Source organism: Limanda limanda, chromosome 7 (genome assembly GCF_963576545.1).
Source record: "Limanda limanda chromosome 7, fLimLim1.1, whole genome shotgun sequence".
In the NCBI taxonomy this organism is placed as follows: domain Eukaryota; kingdom Metazoa; phylum Chordata; class Actinopteri; order Pleuronectiformes; family Pleuronectidae; genus Limanda; species Limanda limanda.
The window spans coordinates 16,477,411-16,494,785 of record NC_083642.1 but is presented as its reverse complement, the minus strand read 5'-3'; the positions used below and the strand labels follow the sequence as shown (position 1 = coordinate 16,494,785).

Here is a 17,375-nt window from a genome sequence, read left to right as displayed (position 1 = left end):
GATAACAGAAGATGAGATTCTCATGGATCAAGGTAAAGAGGATCAGCACAGAACCTGACGAGTACGTGAGAACAGTTAATGAGGTGAGTGAGTCAAAGCCATGGAGCACAGCATACAAGACAAGGAAAAACAAAAAACTAAACACAACTGACCTGTGATGATATAAACAAGATTTGAAGTTCAGAGTGTGACTGTTTTAACTTAAGTCTGACCAATTGTGGTTTAATTTATAAAGTCATGAACAAAGAAATTAGAAAGGCAGAAAATATGGCGACCATAAATTTGCCAACATTTTTTTTTGGTCAGATGCAGGTATAACTGAGAAGAGGAAGCGCAATGTTTAAGTTTGCTTTCCTTTTTATGTCATTAATCAACTTACCAGTGGTGATACATGTTTTAATGGACCTTTACAAATACAGTACGTCAGAGTGCAGGGATATAAAATAACTAAATTTACTCGGTCAGTAATGCACATGCTTGATCCTGAAACCACGCTTTCACTGCTATGGCGACATATGCAAACTCCCAGAAGGCTTTGGTTTTCAGTTTATAAAAAAGCTATCTGACTGAAATGCTAAACAAATGTGTATTCATCAAATTGAATAGGCATCTGAAGAGGGGAAGATGCTGCTGAAGGTAAAATGTGCTGATGATGCCAGGAGAGGGCGATATTAGCAAAGCATCCATCTATCAAACACATATCACCAAGGAAAGCAGATTTTTGTACCTGTGAGCTGCAGAACACAAAAATAACTAAAAATATAACACTTTATTTAAAAAGTATTGGTCCAAATGAAACAAGCCAATGTTGTTTCTTACAATCACACAGACTAAACAGCTTCGGCAGAAAAACATTTGCACTGGACATCGTAATAAACCTTCAAACAATTAGTGAAAATATCAACAGAGAACATTTATTCATACCTCCTGTCAAAAACCGTGAAAGGAACAACCTTGATTTAACTTAACAGTGATGTGATCACACACATCATCATAAGACCTACAATGTCTTAATTACACGTTAAATACAATTTTAAAAATAAATACAAATTCAAAAATAAATTTCTGAGAGTGAACCATGAGGTTTGTCTCATTCAGGAGTTAAGCACGACAGAACAGTTACACTTCAACATGTACACCAACTTTCAATGAATGAGCCCCTTCAGAGGAGAAACATAAACCTACAGCAGGTTACACATCACTCACAAGTTTGCATCCATTAAGTTGAAAGGTTGTATTAGCTTTAAAAAACTAAATAAAACATTATTAATTGCAAGGTTGACTAATTGAGTTTGAGTTAACAGTCTTTCAGTAGTAAGTTCTTCTCACAAATATTTTAGTTTTTCTTTTGTTTATACATTCGTCTCAGTTATTATTCTCGACTTTAAAACCACGTGCATGGTTATTCGACAATAAAAAACTCTGAATGAGAAAATAAACACCCAAAACAACAACATACAATGTTTGACATGGGAAACAAGCTCACTGTATCCTGTTTACACACATTTTACAAGCGTACAACTTTTTGTAAAACATGTTTGGCATTGACGCAAACAATAAATCATATGACAATTGATTCATACATTTGATTTGACGCATTCAAAATGACAACAAAAAAACACAACCAAGCGCACAAAAAAAACACTTCAGAAAACACAAGTGCAACAATCTACCAGATTTGATGTGTAGAGTTTAAAGTTTTACGAAAAGTCTGTGTACATTTTACAGTCTGTTCACTTTTTCAAGTAGATGTGATTTAATATAAATTACGAAAAATACATTTTGTAAATATTGCACTTGACCATGGGGGCTTTGTCACTTTTACAAACTAATGAACATATCAGAGATTCAAATAGTTTGATGAAAGAAGAGTTTCTGTTCCTGTGACGTGTTGAGATCTAAATGACCCTGATATCAAAAATCTTGACTGTAAACCATGAAACAAAATAACAGGGTAGAATCAGATACACTGGTGATGGATTCAAATAAAAAACCTGACTAAACATGTGGAGAAACAGTGAATGAAGATGCTTCCACACAGCAGTACTGCATGATACAATTAGGGAATTAACATCCAGTCATGGTCTGCGGCACCTTACTAAGACACTTCATGTTGGTTTTACCTTTAACTCGTAACCCGCCTGTACATAGAAAGACAATCGCAAACACCACTGCTGTATCATCCTGACTTTACAAAGTGAAAATATGTACAACTTGTAAAAAATGCAAAACCCACAACACAAATGTGACATGCTGCTGAATGCTCTCCAATGTTTTGGCTGCTGTACAGTAATAGAAGTGTTGTTCATTAGGGAGAAATAATGCACTCATCCCAATCAGTATATTGTAAATTCTCTAGATAAAAGTCTCACTTGTTTGGGCAGGCTTATATTAGAGACATCTCTATTTGGCCTGGTTCCCTACATAGAGAAAACTCTAAACTTCTCCAAAACGTACCAGCTGTCATAATTAAGAGAGTTGACAAAAGCCAAAAGTATTTTCAAGCCATTAATAGATTCAAAGCGCAATATTTCATTTCCGTAGTTTTCTTGTCACTTCAATCTGATTTATTGAAATCCATCGGCTGACGTCTGTATTTTGGATTAACACCAACAGACAAGTAATTGCCCGGATCTGATGTGTCCGGAAATTGCTGAACGACCTCTCTGTCTAAAGATATGACAGCAGCAGACCCATATTTAAGCCCTGAACCAATTTCACGTAGCTCTGCCACTTCTCCCTACCCCTTTGTTTTTGTGTGTGGCCGTAAATGTAAGTATTAAATCTTGCAAAATGTGGAATATCTAATTTTTATCTAGTACCAAATAAAAAATGTATTAGTCACTTTTCATAAGTTCACAACAAGCATGTTAACAGTCTGAGTGTAAGTTACATGCGTTACTCCCGTGTCCTGTATGTAAAGTTTGAAATGCTATAATGTTTTCAGTTTCTATGGACAGGACTATCATTACGTTGAAACAACCAAAAAAAAGGCAGACTGACTATTGATCAATAGATCAATCTGTCCTGTCATCCCTGCCGTTTTCAGATGAATCCCTATTAAAAGGTTGGTGGATATTGTTTGTCACTATATTAACTTTGGTTGGCTTTTGATGACGTAGTGAGTCGTCTTTCAATTCCTATGCGTTTGAGCTAAATTCATACCAAAACTTAACAAACCAGGTTGGACAACTTCCCTACCGTTCACAGTTTAATTTGCAAATACAAAACCCCATTAACAAACTAATGCATTTTGTTTCACAAATAGAATCAAGCGACCACCTCAAGTTTTCAATATAACGTTAAAAGAGCAGATACAAAATACATATGAAAATCTGCTTATATTTGCATATATGTATCTCATATAAATAATACACCCAATTAATTTGAATAGTTAATGAATTTATAGAAATTTCCACTTCGAAGTCCCACAACTGTAACTTGAAGTGAATCCACGTCTGATATTATCTCCTCTGATAGCGGACGGTCCTATTTCTTCCATTGGTAGTTTATGAGCTTCATGTTCTTGCAATAAGAAGATTTCATACCATTTGTACAAATTCTATGAAGTACTGTTACTGCGTAGTTTCGGACTGAACCACTGCTATATTACCTTATATCAAACAAAATTCAGCCAATAAGTCCAAATGTGATATGGAATGAATAGGCAGAATCCTGATTGATATACTGTAATTTAGAGACTGACATAAGCTGCTCTGGGACGTTTCAACATGTAGCGTAAATATCAGATTACTGGCAGACTCCAAATTTAGAGGCGACTGGTTTGACTACGGAGATACAATCAGCAGCTGGTTTGAACATCTGTGAGAAAATCATCAACATGACACAACGCCTGAAAACTGTGACAAAAAGTTCCGTGATATTTTGTGTGACACTTTACTTGACGTTTTGTATAAAATGCAGAAAGCTATTTGTTTCTGAAACATCATTTGTTAGAAATATGTAGTGTATTTGCTTGTCCGGTGTGTTTTGGATCGGCGAAACAAAATGCATTAGTTTGTTAATGGGGTTGTGTATTAGCAAACCACACAGTGTTTAAAATACAGCTCCTTTTTTGGTTAAGTTTTGGCATGAATTTAGCTCCATATTCTAGCCCTCTCCCTTGTGGCTGTTTGGTGGGAGACACTCTTAGGCCGGGGAACTTCATATCTCGGGGTAGGGCCAATGCAGAGGAAGTGGGACATAAATCATCTCCAGAAGTAGTAGATACAAAGGCCGGCAAATACCAGGTTGCTGGTCAGGCTCACTGTTAACAGCCCCGGGACAAGAAGACGCTTCAGTAAACCTGGCGAATAACAGAGAAAATACATTTCATCATCATTGTGCATTTAAGTGACATGAAGGTTCCTTATTTACTGAATATGGTTTACAATTATGCTACAGGCCTGACAGTGTATTTAAAACCATTGAAAATACAAATTGCAAATAGCATTTTAAGTCAATAAAACAATGATTTTTACAAACACCTTTTATTTTTCAGATTTGTGTCTACATGTAAAATGAGCATTTAGGAAACTATGAAATCCCAGCTTACTTCTTGAATGCCCACTGTTGCTTTGTGTAATGATCACGTGTCAGAAACAACAAAAAGCTCACTCAATAAATTCACTCAGAATGCTCAATGTTCTACTCTGGTATTTGACAGTTGTTGGTGTAGACTTTAACACCACCTACTGGCCTGGCATGTTTGAGCATTTGTATTGTTTTTTGTGTTCTCGTCTGGATGGAGATATTTTGTAAAATAAAGTTTGTGTGGATGGAGGGGAATATAAGTGTTGACAAGGCATCAGATGAAGATTTCAACAATATTATGAGGGGCAGGCATGAAATCAAAACTGAATATGAATTCAACTTTAGATAGAGACACAGTTTCCTTCCCCCCGTTAAACCAGCTTACCTGTCGGTGGAGGAGTGCTCTCCGGGTCCTGAGTTGTCGTGCCGACCACACAGGCAGAAGAACCTGACGAGCTGCATTTCTCGCTCCTCTCTTCCTCATCAATGACACTGTTGTCTCTCGCACTCAAATCTGCAACCAGGTGAATCATGACATCATGTAGCCATATGTCAAACCATTTAAACATGATGCTTACAAACATAAAATCTTTTCTGTGTCTTGTCACTGAGAATAAAATTTGAGAATTTGTATTTTGCCATCTGGTGAGGTGGCAGTATCATGAATGACACTGCGGCGGTTGCTACAGCTCCTTTACAAACAAACCTTATAACAGTTGAACATCAGGTTTACTTACCACTCAGGCTTTGGAAGGGTGATGTGTCAGGTGAAAAGCAGCCACTGTAAAGAGGAGAGGCCGGTCCTACAGTAGAATATAGAGGAGACGTGGGCGGGGGTGAATGCCTAGGTTCTGACTCCGTTGTGAAAAGCCACATTTTCTGAGTGCAGATGTTGAGGCGAGCAGGGCTGATGAGAGGGCGGCGCTGTCTGGCAGAACAAAGACTGGATGTGCATGACCCAGCTATTGAAGGAGTGGGAGATGGACTGGGAGATGATGGGCGGCTCCCAGACTTCAGTGAAAAGTAGTCTGTGGCAAAAGAAAAAGAGTAAAAATGTCAATCACAAGGGGATAGGAATTATTTAAAACACAGGGATGAGGAGAAGGTCCCGAAACAACCTGGAGTTTAAATACCTGAAGGCGGGGAGTCTTTATATTGTGAGGCTGGTTTGCTTCCACTAAACAGGTAACCAGAATCTGAAAATACACAAAACAACCAGTTTGAGTCAGTTGGTCAGAAACAAAAGACATAACACGACAAAATGTAAAATAAAACAGTTTTATAATTGACCGATATTTAATTATGGTTAATTTGTTGATTCAGTTGGATGAATTGTAAGAAGAAAAATAAAAAACTGTTTAGGATTTCTCAAAATACAAAGGTTTAGTGTTCCGAAGACCTTCAATGGCCGTCAACAATACAAAATTCAGTTCACTGTTATAACAAAGGGCTGCTTGCTAAGGAGAGAGAGAAATGTTGTGCATGGGGCTGTGAGGAGTGAAATCAGACAAGGCCCTGAGAGATGGGCGGTCCCTCCCTCCCACCCCACCTGACCAGCCCATCAGCCACACAACTGATAGGCAGGGCGGGACAAGACCGTCAGCATGAGGACATAACTGTAGGTTTATTTATTTTTCTGTTTTTGGGGAGAGTTAGCTTTGAGCTGCGCCCAGAACCAGGAGAGGAACAAAACCATCTAGTGTAAAATCACATTACTTACATAAATGTAAATGCCAATTATTATAAAATATCATCAAAAATATACTAGATAAAAAAAAACTGATATATTGCCAAAATGTAAGCAAAATATTCGTTCACTGCAAACACTAGTATCAGAGTATATGATGCCAGATATGGAATGTCACTAAAGAAATGCCAGAGACACGCGTGACACCATTTTGCCCTCCAGATGTCTGACAATTATTAGGGCCCGAGCACCAACAGTGGTAGGCCCTATTGTTTGAATTATGTTTATAATTTATGTTGAAAAAATAAAAGATGCACCTCAGCATTTAACGAAATGACATAGCCTTCGGTCATATTGTTTGGAGAGTGTTATGACCTAATTAAATGCAGTGAAGCAGAACCTGAATATAATCCATTATAAATCTCGCTTGTATACAAGGTAGTGCAATGTACGAAGCAACTTAAAATCTAACTTTTCTGGGAAGCCACTGCAACATGAAGTGTAGACAGAGGTGGGCTGAAAATTCCCATCTGCCCCTGTTGAAGAAATTCACGCTACAATTACAAATAACTGAAGTTGCACTACATGAATGAAAAAGTCATCTTCAGATTATACCAAAAGACTTTGGAGTATTATTTGATTTAGTATATTTTCTCTCGTCGGTCAAGTCAAAATTGATTTAGTTGTTACCTGTCCGTTTGAAGGAGGGGATGGTGCCGAGGCAGAGGGCCCTGCTGAGGCGCCCAGGCAGAGAGGAAGGGGAATCTTTGCACAGGCGACGACTTTGTTGGCAGCTGAAGAGCTTGGAGAGGTTCGGGGGCGGGGTGGGGATGAAGGACTCAGCCAGGTCAGGTGCGAGCAGAGGAAGCTGGCTGGTGAAAGGGGGCGTCGCAGAGCTGCCTGCAAGGTATCTGCAACAAAAATCATCAATGAAAGCTTTCAAAACCATAGCACATCATTAAGTTGGTGAAAAACATCACAGCAGTCAGTTGACTCCATGGGGAACATTAGGGATTTTCAGTTCCAAGATTTTGTGAATCAGTTTTCGTTCCACAACATTGTCAAAGTACGATATTAATAGAGTAGAGTACTAGTGTCGAAAATCGGGTCAGTGCAGCGACTCTCTACCACACAGCTCTAATATCCACTTAATCTGGGCACTTAACTGACGGCAGCAGTGTACAGGGAGGCTGTCGCTAAAGTGCTGCTGCAGCTGTCTGACAACACACAGCAGGTGAAAGTGCCAAGAGAACAAAAGCTCCAGGAGAAACGCTGCTCAGCAACACGGCTCAACTCTCACATTTTCACAGCACCACATGATCCATGGCCAATACATGTTTTGTGTCAAAGTCGTTATTTATTTTTATACCTAGTTGTTTTTAGTGGCACTCAAGCTACAAAATAAATCCAGCTGTCATGGCAAACATTAAGCTGATATTTTCCTTTCAAACCAGAGGGAAACACACACAACGTGGATACTGGGTTTAAGTTGAACATCAAAAAAGAAAAAGAGCAGAAGACATATCCAGTCATCACTTATTTATTACTTTCCATATACAGCAAGCATCAAATTTAAACCAAACAATACAAGCAAGATACCTCACTTGGTGTAAGCAGCCAAAACATTGTTTCATTTGGGTATGTTGCAGGAAGCCTTTCCACATGGATGGAGCTTCATTTCCATGGATACAATAGAATGTATACATACATGCATAGTAAATAATCTAACTGACATATCTATATTCGTTAGCTTATTTGTACTATAGGTTGGAGGTGCAAGTTATTGCTTTAAGGTAGAGTAAGCGATTATGGTGCGACACACTTTGTCACCATCAGTGAATGTAGCATGTACAAAGCCAAACAACCCAATTACAGCCAATCAGCAACATGGGGCGTGCATGCTCATTTGCAAGACAAAGGAGAGAAGAGAAGATGGGAGATGGGTGCTCTCTACAAATCTGTAACGTTTGCTTCCTAATTAGTTTAGCAACAAACCTGCAGTTGGCTTTTCTGTCAATGCAGTTTCGTTAAACCAATACGAACAACAAACTTATAGCATATTGACTTTCCTGCCTTATATTGCAGTCAGGATTCCGCCATTTTGTTGTTGCCATGAATTTGGGGGTGGAGCTCCTGAAAGAGGACTAAAGGGGGTTGGGTGTATTCTTAAACTGCTAACTCTACCTTTTATTGTCTTGAAAAGTAAGTTGGCATATCAATATTTTAGTGTTTCTGCAACACACACAAATTTAAACACTTCGGTAAAACTTAACCATGATCACAGTTCAGCTACATCCTGGATCTCTAGAACAATAAAGGACGGTTAAAAAAGACATTCATGGTTTACATCAGTAAAAAGGTAGTTTTATCGCCAGCATATATGTTCATGGCGACATTGAAATTGAATACCATAAAAGCTACAACGTAGTGCTTCCAGAGGAAAATGCTTAGTGTGGGGTTACAGTCATTTCCTCAAGTACATACAGAAACTCTTAAAAAACAGCCACAAACTTTGGCTATATACGTTATAAATACACAGTGGCTAGAAAAGAGCTTTTGGTAATTATTTTTATTTATCTCTTAAAATATGATCATATCTTCATCCAAGTCATTCAAAAGGTAGAGTAGGATGAAGGGAGAGACATTTGCTGCCATTGGGCCTGGACAGCTTGAGACCATCGAGGGGAAAAATCAATTCCCCAGTTTATCAAGGGGCCTTCTGAATTGGCCCAGTCAAAGCCCAGACATCACCCCATTAGAGATCCTGTGAAGTGATCAGGAGAGTGATTCACACCAGACATGATCCTACTAATCTGGCTGAGCCGAAGCAGTTCTGCAGAAAATGAATCCCGAACGTTGTATAGGTCTGATCTGCAGGAGCAGACAGTGCAACTAGCTTCACCCATGTTTGTGTTTGTCTACACTTCTGACTTGGATGAAGATCGAATCACATTTAATGATCACTTAATCCAAAAAAACAAATTGTGCCTCAAGGTTCACTCACTTACTCTCATCCTTGTATCATGGTACAACAAACATGGACACTAGAGATTGTAAGTGAGCTTGTACAACACAGCATTGGAACATTGGCAAAGATAACACATTACAAAAAATTGTATCTTACACAAATATATAGTATGAGAAGACACACACCACCAGGTTCAGACCATTGAGCTTTCTACTGTCAGTGTTCAGTCCATTCAAACTTAGACACAGCACAACTCACCAGGCTATGTTCATATACTTTCAGCTATCTTGCCGACATTAGTGTAGAAATGCATGCGTTTTGATTTCAATGATAATCTTTGTCGAGATGCAAATATTAACATGATACATTAATGAACAATTTAAAAAGAAGTGACTCTAGGTCAGACTAGACCGCAATTCAATTTCTGTATTGGATGATCTGATTTTTTATCCCCCCAAGCAACCAAACGAAGAGCAGGAGCAATTTCAGTCACATTATTATTCTTTGGGTAACTTCAGTCCTAAATTTTACCAAATCAATACGATCCTCATAACCTACAACTGCATCTATAGTGTCTTAAATTTTGCAATACTTCACTATTTAAAGCTTCAGGGCTACAATACCAGAGGCACTAGTTTGAGATCATAGATCCATCTACAACACAACACAACATGCAATTAAACCCATACAATAGCCATAAAATACAATCTATGCTCACTCTCTACAGCTATTAGTTTGTAATACTTATTCACAGTACTGGTAAATAAATATCCTGCTACACTCAGTATATTACAACACAAATAAAAATAGGTTAATGGATATACATTGGCAAGGTTAAATGTTAACACATGCAACTCAATTAGTGTTAATGGAAGGGATCAAGTAGAGTGACAGGCAGGTGCTACTTAGTATTAGAAACTTAGTATTTTTTAGCTGCTAGTGGTAAAGCAGCATTTATAAGATTATTCTAGTCGAATAAAAGATGACGGTCTAACTTCTCACTTGTGCAACTATTTCTAATGCTTTGGAGTTTCTGAAATAAATACAACAATTAAAATAGAACAATACTTCACACAACAAGTCACACAAAAAACATTGAACACCAAGGACGCACTGTGACGGCTGCGTCGCTGACCTGCTGCATCTCACACGCAGCTATTGCTCACAGAGGGAAAGTGTCTGCTGGTTAGCTGCTACGTGAGGTTTCGGATATATATACTGTATTTCCTTGAATAAAGTGAGGCTAAGAACTCAACTTAATGCCAAGACTCTATAATGTGAATATGCTTTTACTTAAAAACAGGTTCAGGAAGTATTGCAGGTCCAGGTCTTTTACCATTTCAGAGTCTCCTGTCTAAGTGTCATCCCTCCACTGACCTGTGCTCAATTTAGACTTTAAGAAGAAAAAAATCTGATAACAATTTATTAGGACCTTAACAGTACTCACGTTTACTTTGTTTTTGTTGACTCACTTTAGAGTTTATAAGACACGTATTTAAAACTTGTGCACATGCAGTTCATCTGCTACACACAACATGCACAATCAGGACATCCGTATTTAAGTGACCGAAAAGATGATTCATGATCCGATCAGCTTCCAATAACTTGTGATGTGTGTTGGTTTGCGCAGGTAGCGTGATGTGACGTAATGTGGAGGGAGGACAAAGGACGGCACAGTCTATGCTCTGTGACTCCCTGTTCTTACTTAAAATGGGTACACTCGTGGAAAAAGGCATATATTAAAAGATTGATTCCTCATTTTTAGGAATTGATATCGGATGGATCTTTAAAATGAAGATTTGAGTCAGATAAAAAAATGTTTGAACCCAGTTCTATGTGGTTTGTGGAGAAAATAGACGAGACCAGACTCTCTCAACACGTCTCATGTCGGCTGTGTGGCTGCTCCAACATGATAAAACCTATACCGAATGAGAAGTGAGACTTTCGGTGCTGCTCACGCAACCAGTGCAGCCCAGTCTTTACTCTCATGTCACTAGCTTACTGTTTTGCATGACACTTTGAAAGTTTCCTGTCACTGACCATATACAGTTGCAGAGCCGAGCACTTCATTAATTTTTGCATCTTAAAGACCTGATACAAAACGGCTGTCAGAAACTACTGCTGGCATGATAACCCCAAGCAAAAGCCAAGACAAGTCAGGCCCCTGCCTGGCCATCATCTACGGCCTCCATTTTTAGCCAACAGCTTTTGGCAAAGCAGAGAGAAACCAAAACACAACAGTTATGTCTGATTTGAGGGTCTAGGGACAGAGGGTGTTTTATACTGGATTATAGTTCCTCTGAGGCAAATTTTTGATATTGGCCTATGTAAATAAAACTAACCTGAATGTAAGTGCTGTATACAAAATAAAAATGCTATGCTGGCATAAATTGCTTAGAGGTTACAAGGTGATCCATCATTTCAAAGCAGGGGGGGAAATAGGGCCTAATAACAGGTCAGAGATCAGTGCCAATCAGCAAAACATTTGAACTATTACAGTGGTTCAACAACATTGATGAACTGGTCACTGCTTTTCTCAAGAAACTTTTTTTTCATCATGATCTAAAGTGGCACTTACACCAGGTTCTGGACTACCATGTGTTAACATTTCTCATCGCTTCCAAAAAAATGCAGTGGCAGCCACTTCACATAACCACTTAAAAATTCCAGGCTCTGCCTTGAGAACTGATTGGTCCTTCATCACTAATGATGCATGTCTGCCATAAATAAGTGAAGTTTTAAGGAGTAGTAGTGATTAACACATGGCCATTCTTTTATCAAAAATGTTAGATGTGAAGCAATAAAGGAGTTAAGTAATTATTTAAATATCAAACCTTGAGTATGACCTGCAGGGTCATCACATATAAATTAGTATTTCATGCAAAGAGCTGAAGCTCAAGTTAGAGAATCATTTTTAACCCACAGCTACACTAGATCAAAATGCTTTTTTAACCTTATAGTAATTTAGAATATATAGGTTAGTGCTAGTCAGATACTTGAATGCTAAAGTCCTTCTCTACCGCTTTTTAAAAGTACATATTAAAACGCTACATATTCAAACTTCTACTGCATTTCTTTCCTCTCTGAGGTCGGTCCATCTCAAATCTGTTGTAGTTCATAAGAAATTGTAAATGCACATAATATGATGAATAAAAATGATAAATACATTAAATGTGTGGCACAATTCCCCCTTAAAAACACATTTGCGTGTACTTTGTGGTGCATGTCTGCTTAAAGACGAGGTTTTGATGTCATTAAGCAAGTTATACCAGTCATATTTTCCAATCATGGACCACACACACATACAAGGTCCTACGTATGGAGATGTCATTCACTAGTGAACAAAAATGTCTCCCAGAAAGAGGAAGATTTACACAATCCCATGTTTCAAACAAAATGTGAAGATTACTGCTCAGATTCTGACCTTCGATATTTGCCTCTTCGTAGACCCTGTGGTTTGCGAGTTGTCACAGCAGCAGCAAAGCTGACAAGGCAACAGACAGAGATGATACAGTGCTTTGCCATGTCCGTCCAGGTCGAGACATCAGACAAGTAGCTCTCAGCCAGGTAGACGCACAGGAGGAGGAACCATAGGACAGAGGCCACAGCATCGATTCTCCTCAGCCTAAAAATACAGATACACATGAACTTACAGAGTTGTTACTGAACATCTCTGGGATGCACAGGCAAAGAAAGAGGTGGCGACTGCTTACCATGCAGGTCCTGCTAAGAAGATAGACGTGAGGCAAGTCAATAGGCCAACAGAGACCACAGCCAGCTGGTTTTCCTTTCCATGTTGCCACACCAGCTTGGCATCTTCTATGGTAGCGTTTGGGATCAGCTCCAGGAGATCCTGCCAAACAGTTGCGTCTCCACTGCTCTCATTTTTGGTGGTGGATTCATGTACGGGTTTTGGAGTGACACCACCACTTAATGTCTGTGGGGCACTAGGTGAAAGAAGCTGGTCTGGAAATTCACAGAAAGATGTGGCGACTAGGAAAGCACAGAGCAGGAAGGCGAGAGCCCGCAACAGCGTGACTCCCATGGGAGAAGACGGGGGATAGGAGGTCTGTAGGAGAGAAAACAGGTTAAATCCAGTCAGTTACTGACAAATGGAAATCAATGTTCGACTATTTTTACATATTATAACAACAAGCAACAATATACAGTGAGGGTTACTCTGATTTATGTTCAATCTCAATAAAGGATTCAAGCAAGTGTGAAAGCCATTCAAACTAATCAGAATTGAGTTTAACAGAGTGAATGCTTATGAATGTTCACAGCAAAGTGACGTTATAAGACAGACTAAAATGTCTATACTATACATCCTGTTGTGCTACACATAACATTATAGTGCAGCTCATTGCATACACCATTATCAACTTAAGATTGCCCCCCCCCCCCATGCGATGTTCAAAACTTATCAAATTATTGTATTAATCCGACATGGCATGTTCATAATTTAAGGAGCAAAAAACGTTTGTTCTAATTGATAATTAAGGAGTCCTCCTCAGGAGTCATTAGGAATCAGGGGTGCACAGACCTTTTCAAAGCTCTTGACGGGGTCTCGGGTGTGTCGGAGCTGATGGTTCAGGAGCACTGTACGTAGCTGGCGGTTTTGATATTTAATGTAGTACTCCACTGCAGTCTGACATGGCCGGCATAACTTATAGGTCTGCTCCAGGTGGTGCTTGTAGGCTTCAATTTCATCATCATAGTTTTCCTACAATAAAAACAGAAAATTAATGCATTTACTGTTGACTATTTTAACAATTCATGGTGCATTACAGTCAATAGAAAATAATAGTCCGTACATCATCCCTTGGGATAAACGACGCCAGCTGCTTGATCTTTAAAGACTGGTTGTTATTGCACTTCTTGCACAACAGCATCTGACAGTTGACAAACTGCTGTGTCTTGAGGGTCTCAGGTGAGTGAATGCTTCCAGATACTGCATAGTTTAGATCTGCTTTGTGCTGAGCTGGGATGGATTTGTTGTAATCTCCATTCTGAAAACAAGACGAGCAAAACAAAAAGTTGTATAAAAAAAGGAAACACACAAATCCAGATTGTTTTCCCAATCGTCACTTATATAATTGACAGGTGTGGTGCTTTTCTGACTTACCTCCTGGAAGCCATTGTACTGGTCACAGCTGGGACAGTCCCAGCAGTTTTTGTTGCCGTAGGGCACCACTGTGTTCTCATCACAGAACCAGCAGTTCACACTTGCATGGGTCGGCTTCTTTCTGCAAAGAACAGGTGGAGTTTTTACATGATGTAATATGAACTGCTGATGCCTTTCTGAGGTCGATATATTTTCCCAAAGAAAATACCAAATTTTAGCTGCAACTTGTTTCAACATTCTGCACCTATAATCTTAACCAAACCCAGGAAAGAGAAGATATCACATCAGTACCAGCATCACTTCACTGGTTGCCACTGGTTTGTATAGCCAAAATTGGCCTGGTACCACCTAAACTTTTAAATTGTCTCTCAAATGATGTTCCTACCTGCTCACTGGGGTCACTTAATGCAGATTTGCAACATGCAAGACTAAACTACAATAAAAGAATAGAGAAGCAACTTTCTGAAATTACCACATATTACAGCTCCCACTACATATTAGAAATGCATCCTCTGTCGACAAAAAAAGGGCAAAACTTCATGGCATTATTTTTAACTACGTTAACCATGTATTTCCTTTGTTATTCCCTATAACTTGTATTATAAAATGTATCATTACACAAAAGAACAACTTTTCGCACTTTCCAAGTAGGGTAACAGGTTACTGTCTGAAATAATTTCAGTCTGTGTGGTGTTCCTTGACGTTCATAAATTATTTTATTTATATTGATAAAATGTCGAGTATAAACAATTACATTATTTTATAGAAAACAATATGCACACGATCACATCCAATTACCGGCAAAGAGAAGGTTTAAGCATGAAACTAATGTGAACAGTTCTCCATCTTACAGCCAGTCTCACAATAGCAGGCTGTGTTAGTTAGCACCACAGCTAGCAAAGTTAGCGTCTAGGCTAGCGTAGATGGAGACACCACTCGCGGTGGTCCAGGAGACATATCCCCACATCACCTGCTGCCGACATCATGTCACACGCGTCCCCATTGTTTACCAACCGAGCTCGGTTTGCTAACTCTGACGTTAGCTTGGAGCTAGCTACTAAACAAACGCGGTGGAGCTCAGTTGTGAAGTTAATTTACCTGGTAGCGATTTTATATATCAGCGCTCCACCGGCGGCAAACGCAGTAACTCCCACTCCTCCGTACATCAGCTCGGGATACCCCAGCATCATCTGGCTGAACGCCTCCATGTCGTGTTGAGATTATCCGTCAGAACAACAGGAAAACATGAGAAATGTTTAGTGTTCCAAGGCGGCAGAGAGCACGCGGCAAACTCTGGGTTTATAGGACACGCCCCGGAGCGGAAACGGAACCGCGTAACCGTCAGGACGCATTCCAATATGTTTTGTTATGAAAAGCATGGTCGACTTACCAGTCGCTAAAAACAATTTAAGAACAAGCTAACATTTAAAAGTACAAATTTAGACTTGGTTAGACAGGGTCGTAGTGAGCTTGTTTAGTTCTATTCACTCAAATTGAGCTTAATGCTTTACTTGACATAGTTCTGAGAGTAGTAGTGAAGGGGACAGGACAGTGTTGGAATGAGACAGGAAGCGCTGTTTCCCGTTTGCTCCCACGGTCAAATGCTGCATTCAGGGAGAATTGCCAAAATGGGGAAAAGGGACATTTACAACAGAAATTTCGATTTGGGAGTGTTCGCTGATTTACAAAAACTGTGAATGGCTTCCACGAGTTGAGCTAAATAGACCCTTTTCATGGCAGCTACTTTGACATAAAAGATCAGGTAAACACAGGGTTTCAGAATCAATAGTGAATATTATTGTTGAAGTAGCTGAGAGCGGTGGTGTATTTGCAGCCATTCTGCCAACAGTTTGTCCACACGTCCAATTGTCTTGACACTATGAGGAAGAAACTGCGCTGTCCGAAATGGCTTTAATCTCCTCCTCTGAATAACAATTCAGGGGATGAGGTGAACTTCTTTTTCTCTCTCTCTCTCTCTCTGGTGCTCGTAGTTGCAGTTTTAACGGTGTGATATGAACGCACCAAACCCTGATGCTGCACTTTATGAATAGTTGATAACTATTTCAATTTTAGAACCATATGCACAAAAACAAGAAATATTCATACAAGTAAACTTACTACATTCTAAATATTGCTAAGGTCAAATTGCAGATGTAGTCGTTGTTAAATATTAATAAATATGTCCTCATAATGCATTATGGACTATTTAGACCTACACTGGATTATTTCAAATTCATTAATTTGTAAGCATTTGGAACTGATGGAGTTAATTTATCTAATGTAATCTATGTAATTAGTTGGCTACTTTTAGATGACGAGTAGGAGTTTTTATCATTATGATACATGATGTATATTTGGAAACAAGCAGGTCATAATGTTTTGTTGCTGTTGGGTTTAAAATGTATATTTATGTAAATTAAACAGCAAATACATTACCCTTGGGATCCATAATGTATCCATCTATGGTTTTATCTATCTATCTAAAAGTAAAACAATGTATCTGCAAGTGTAGTTGAATATGAAAATTAAGTAGGAAATGTAAATACTTGTAAACTACAGCTAAATGTACATTACATCTCTCCCTGCACCTTGTTTTATAGCTACAAGTATTACCTGTTAATTCATAATAATAACAATGTAAAAAAATCATTGCTGAGTGTAAAACCGTATATCAAACAATGAGACAATAAAATGCAAAAATAACATTTTATTTATCAAACATTAGATAACTTATATCAAGCAAACATTCTAAACTCAATGAAACTGATCAGTGCTTCACTGTCACCTTGTGTTGCATGTAGCAGATCCGATCATTTGGATAAAGGCAGAGAAAAGAAATAAATAACATAATTAAACTTGTGTAGGCCTATAATAAAATAAAATAAAAAAACATCAATAATAAAACATTTACTTGATTGCAAAATAAGTGATAAACTGAGCCTCAGACACAAAGAAACTGTCTTCTGCAGTTCACACTTGATCTGTGTCATTTCTAAAGCAAAACACTTAACTTTGACAGTATAGTTCTTGATGAGTGAAAGTTTACAGAAGTTATCAAAAAT

General features: G+C 38.7%; 1 protein-coding gene across 2 annotated transcripts; it reads right to left on the bottom strand.

Moving 5' to 3' along the window:
* Nucleotides 1–754: 754 nt before the first annotated feature.
* tmem201 (transmembrane protein 201) lies at nucleotides 755–15,595 on the bottom strand. 2 transcript variants are annotated; one of them, XM_061075309.1, is made up of 11 exons: nucleotides 15,412–15,595; nucleotides 14,314–14,434; nucleotides 14,003–14,197; nucleotides 13,732–13,911; nucleotides 12,902–13,257; nucleotides 12,613–12,813; nucleotides 6,911–7,131; nucleotides 5,667–5,729; nucleotides 5,271–5,561; nucleotides 4,919–5,047; nucleotides 755–4,306 (listed from the first exon to the last, which is right to left on the bottom strand). In XM_061075309.1, the coding sequence occupies exons 1-11, from the start codon at nucleotides 15,519–15,521 to the stop codon at nucleotides 4,209–4,211; spliced, it is 1,965 nt and encodes a 654-aa protein (XP_060931292.1). In that variant the 5' UTR covers nucleotides 15,522–15,595; the 3' UTR covers nucleotides 755–4,208. The 2 variants fall into 2 exon arrangements, with proteins under 2 accessions (XP_060931292.1, XP_060931293.1); XM_061075310.1 differs by lacking the exons at nucleotides 755–4,306; nucleotides 4,919–5,047; nucleotides 5,271–5,561; nucleotides 5,667–5,729; nucleotides 6,911–7,131 and having other exon boundaries at nucleotides 11,875–12,813.
* Between the last annotated feature and the right edge of the window lie 1,780 nt (nucleotides 15,596–17,375).

Bases quoted from the DNA above. Each gene is read 5' to 3' on its own strand.
- tmem201 (XM_061075309.1), bottom strand. From the start codon at position 15,521: ATGGAGGCGTTCAGCCAGATGATGCTGGGGTATCCCGAGCTGATGTAC. The intron at 14,435-15,411 runs GTAAATTAACTT...TGTTCTTTGCAG, and splicing joins ATATATAAAATCGCTACCAG to AAAGAAGCCGACCCATGCAA. The intron at 5,730-6,910 runs GTAACAACTAAA...GTGTATTTTCAG, and splicing joins CCCCTCCTTCAAACGGACAG to ATTCTGGTTACCTGTTTAGT.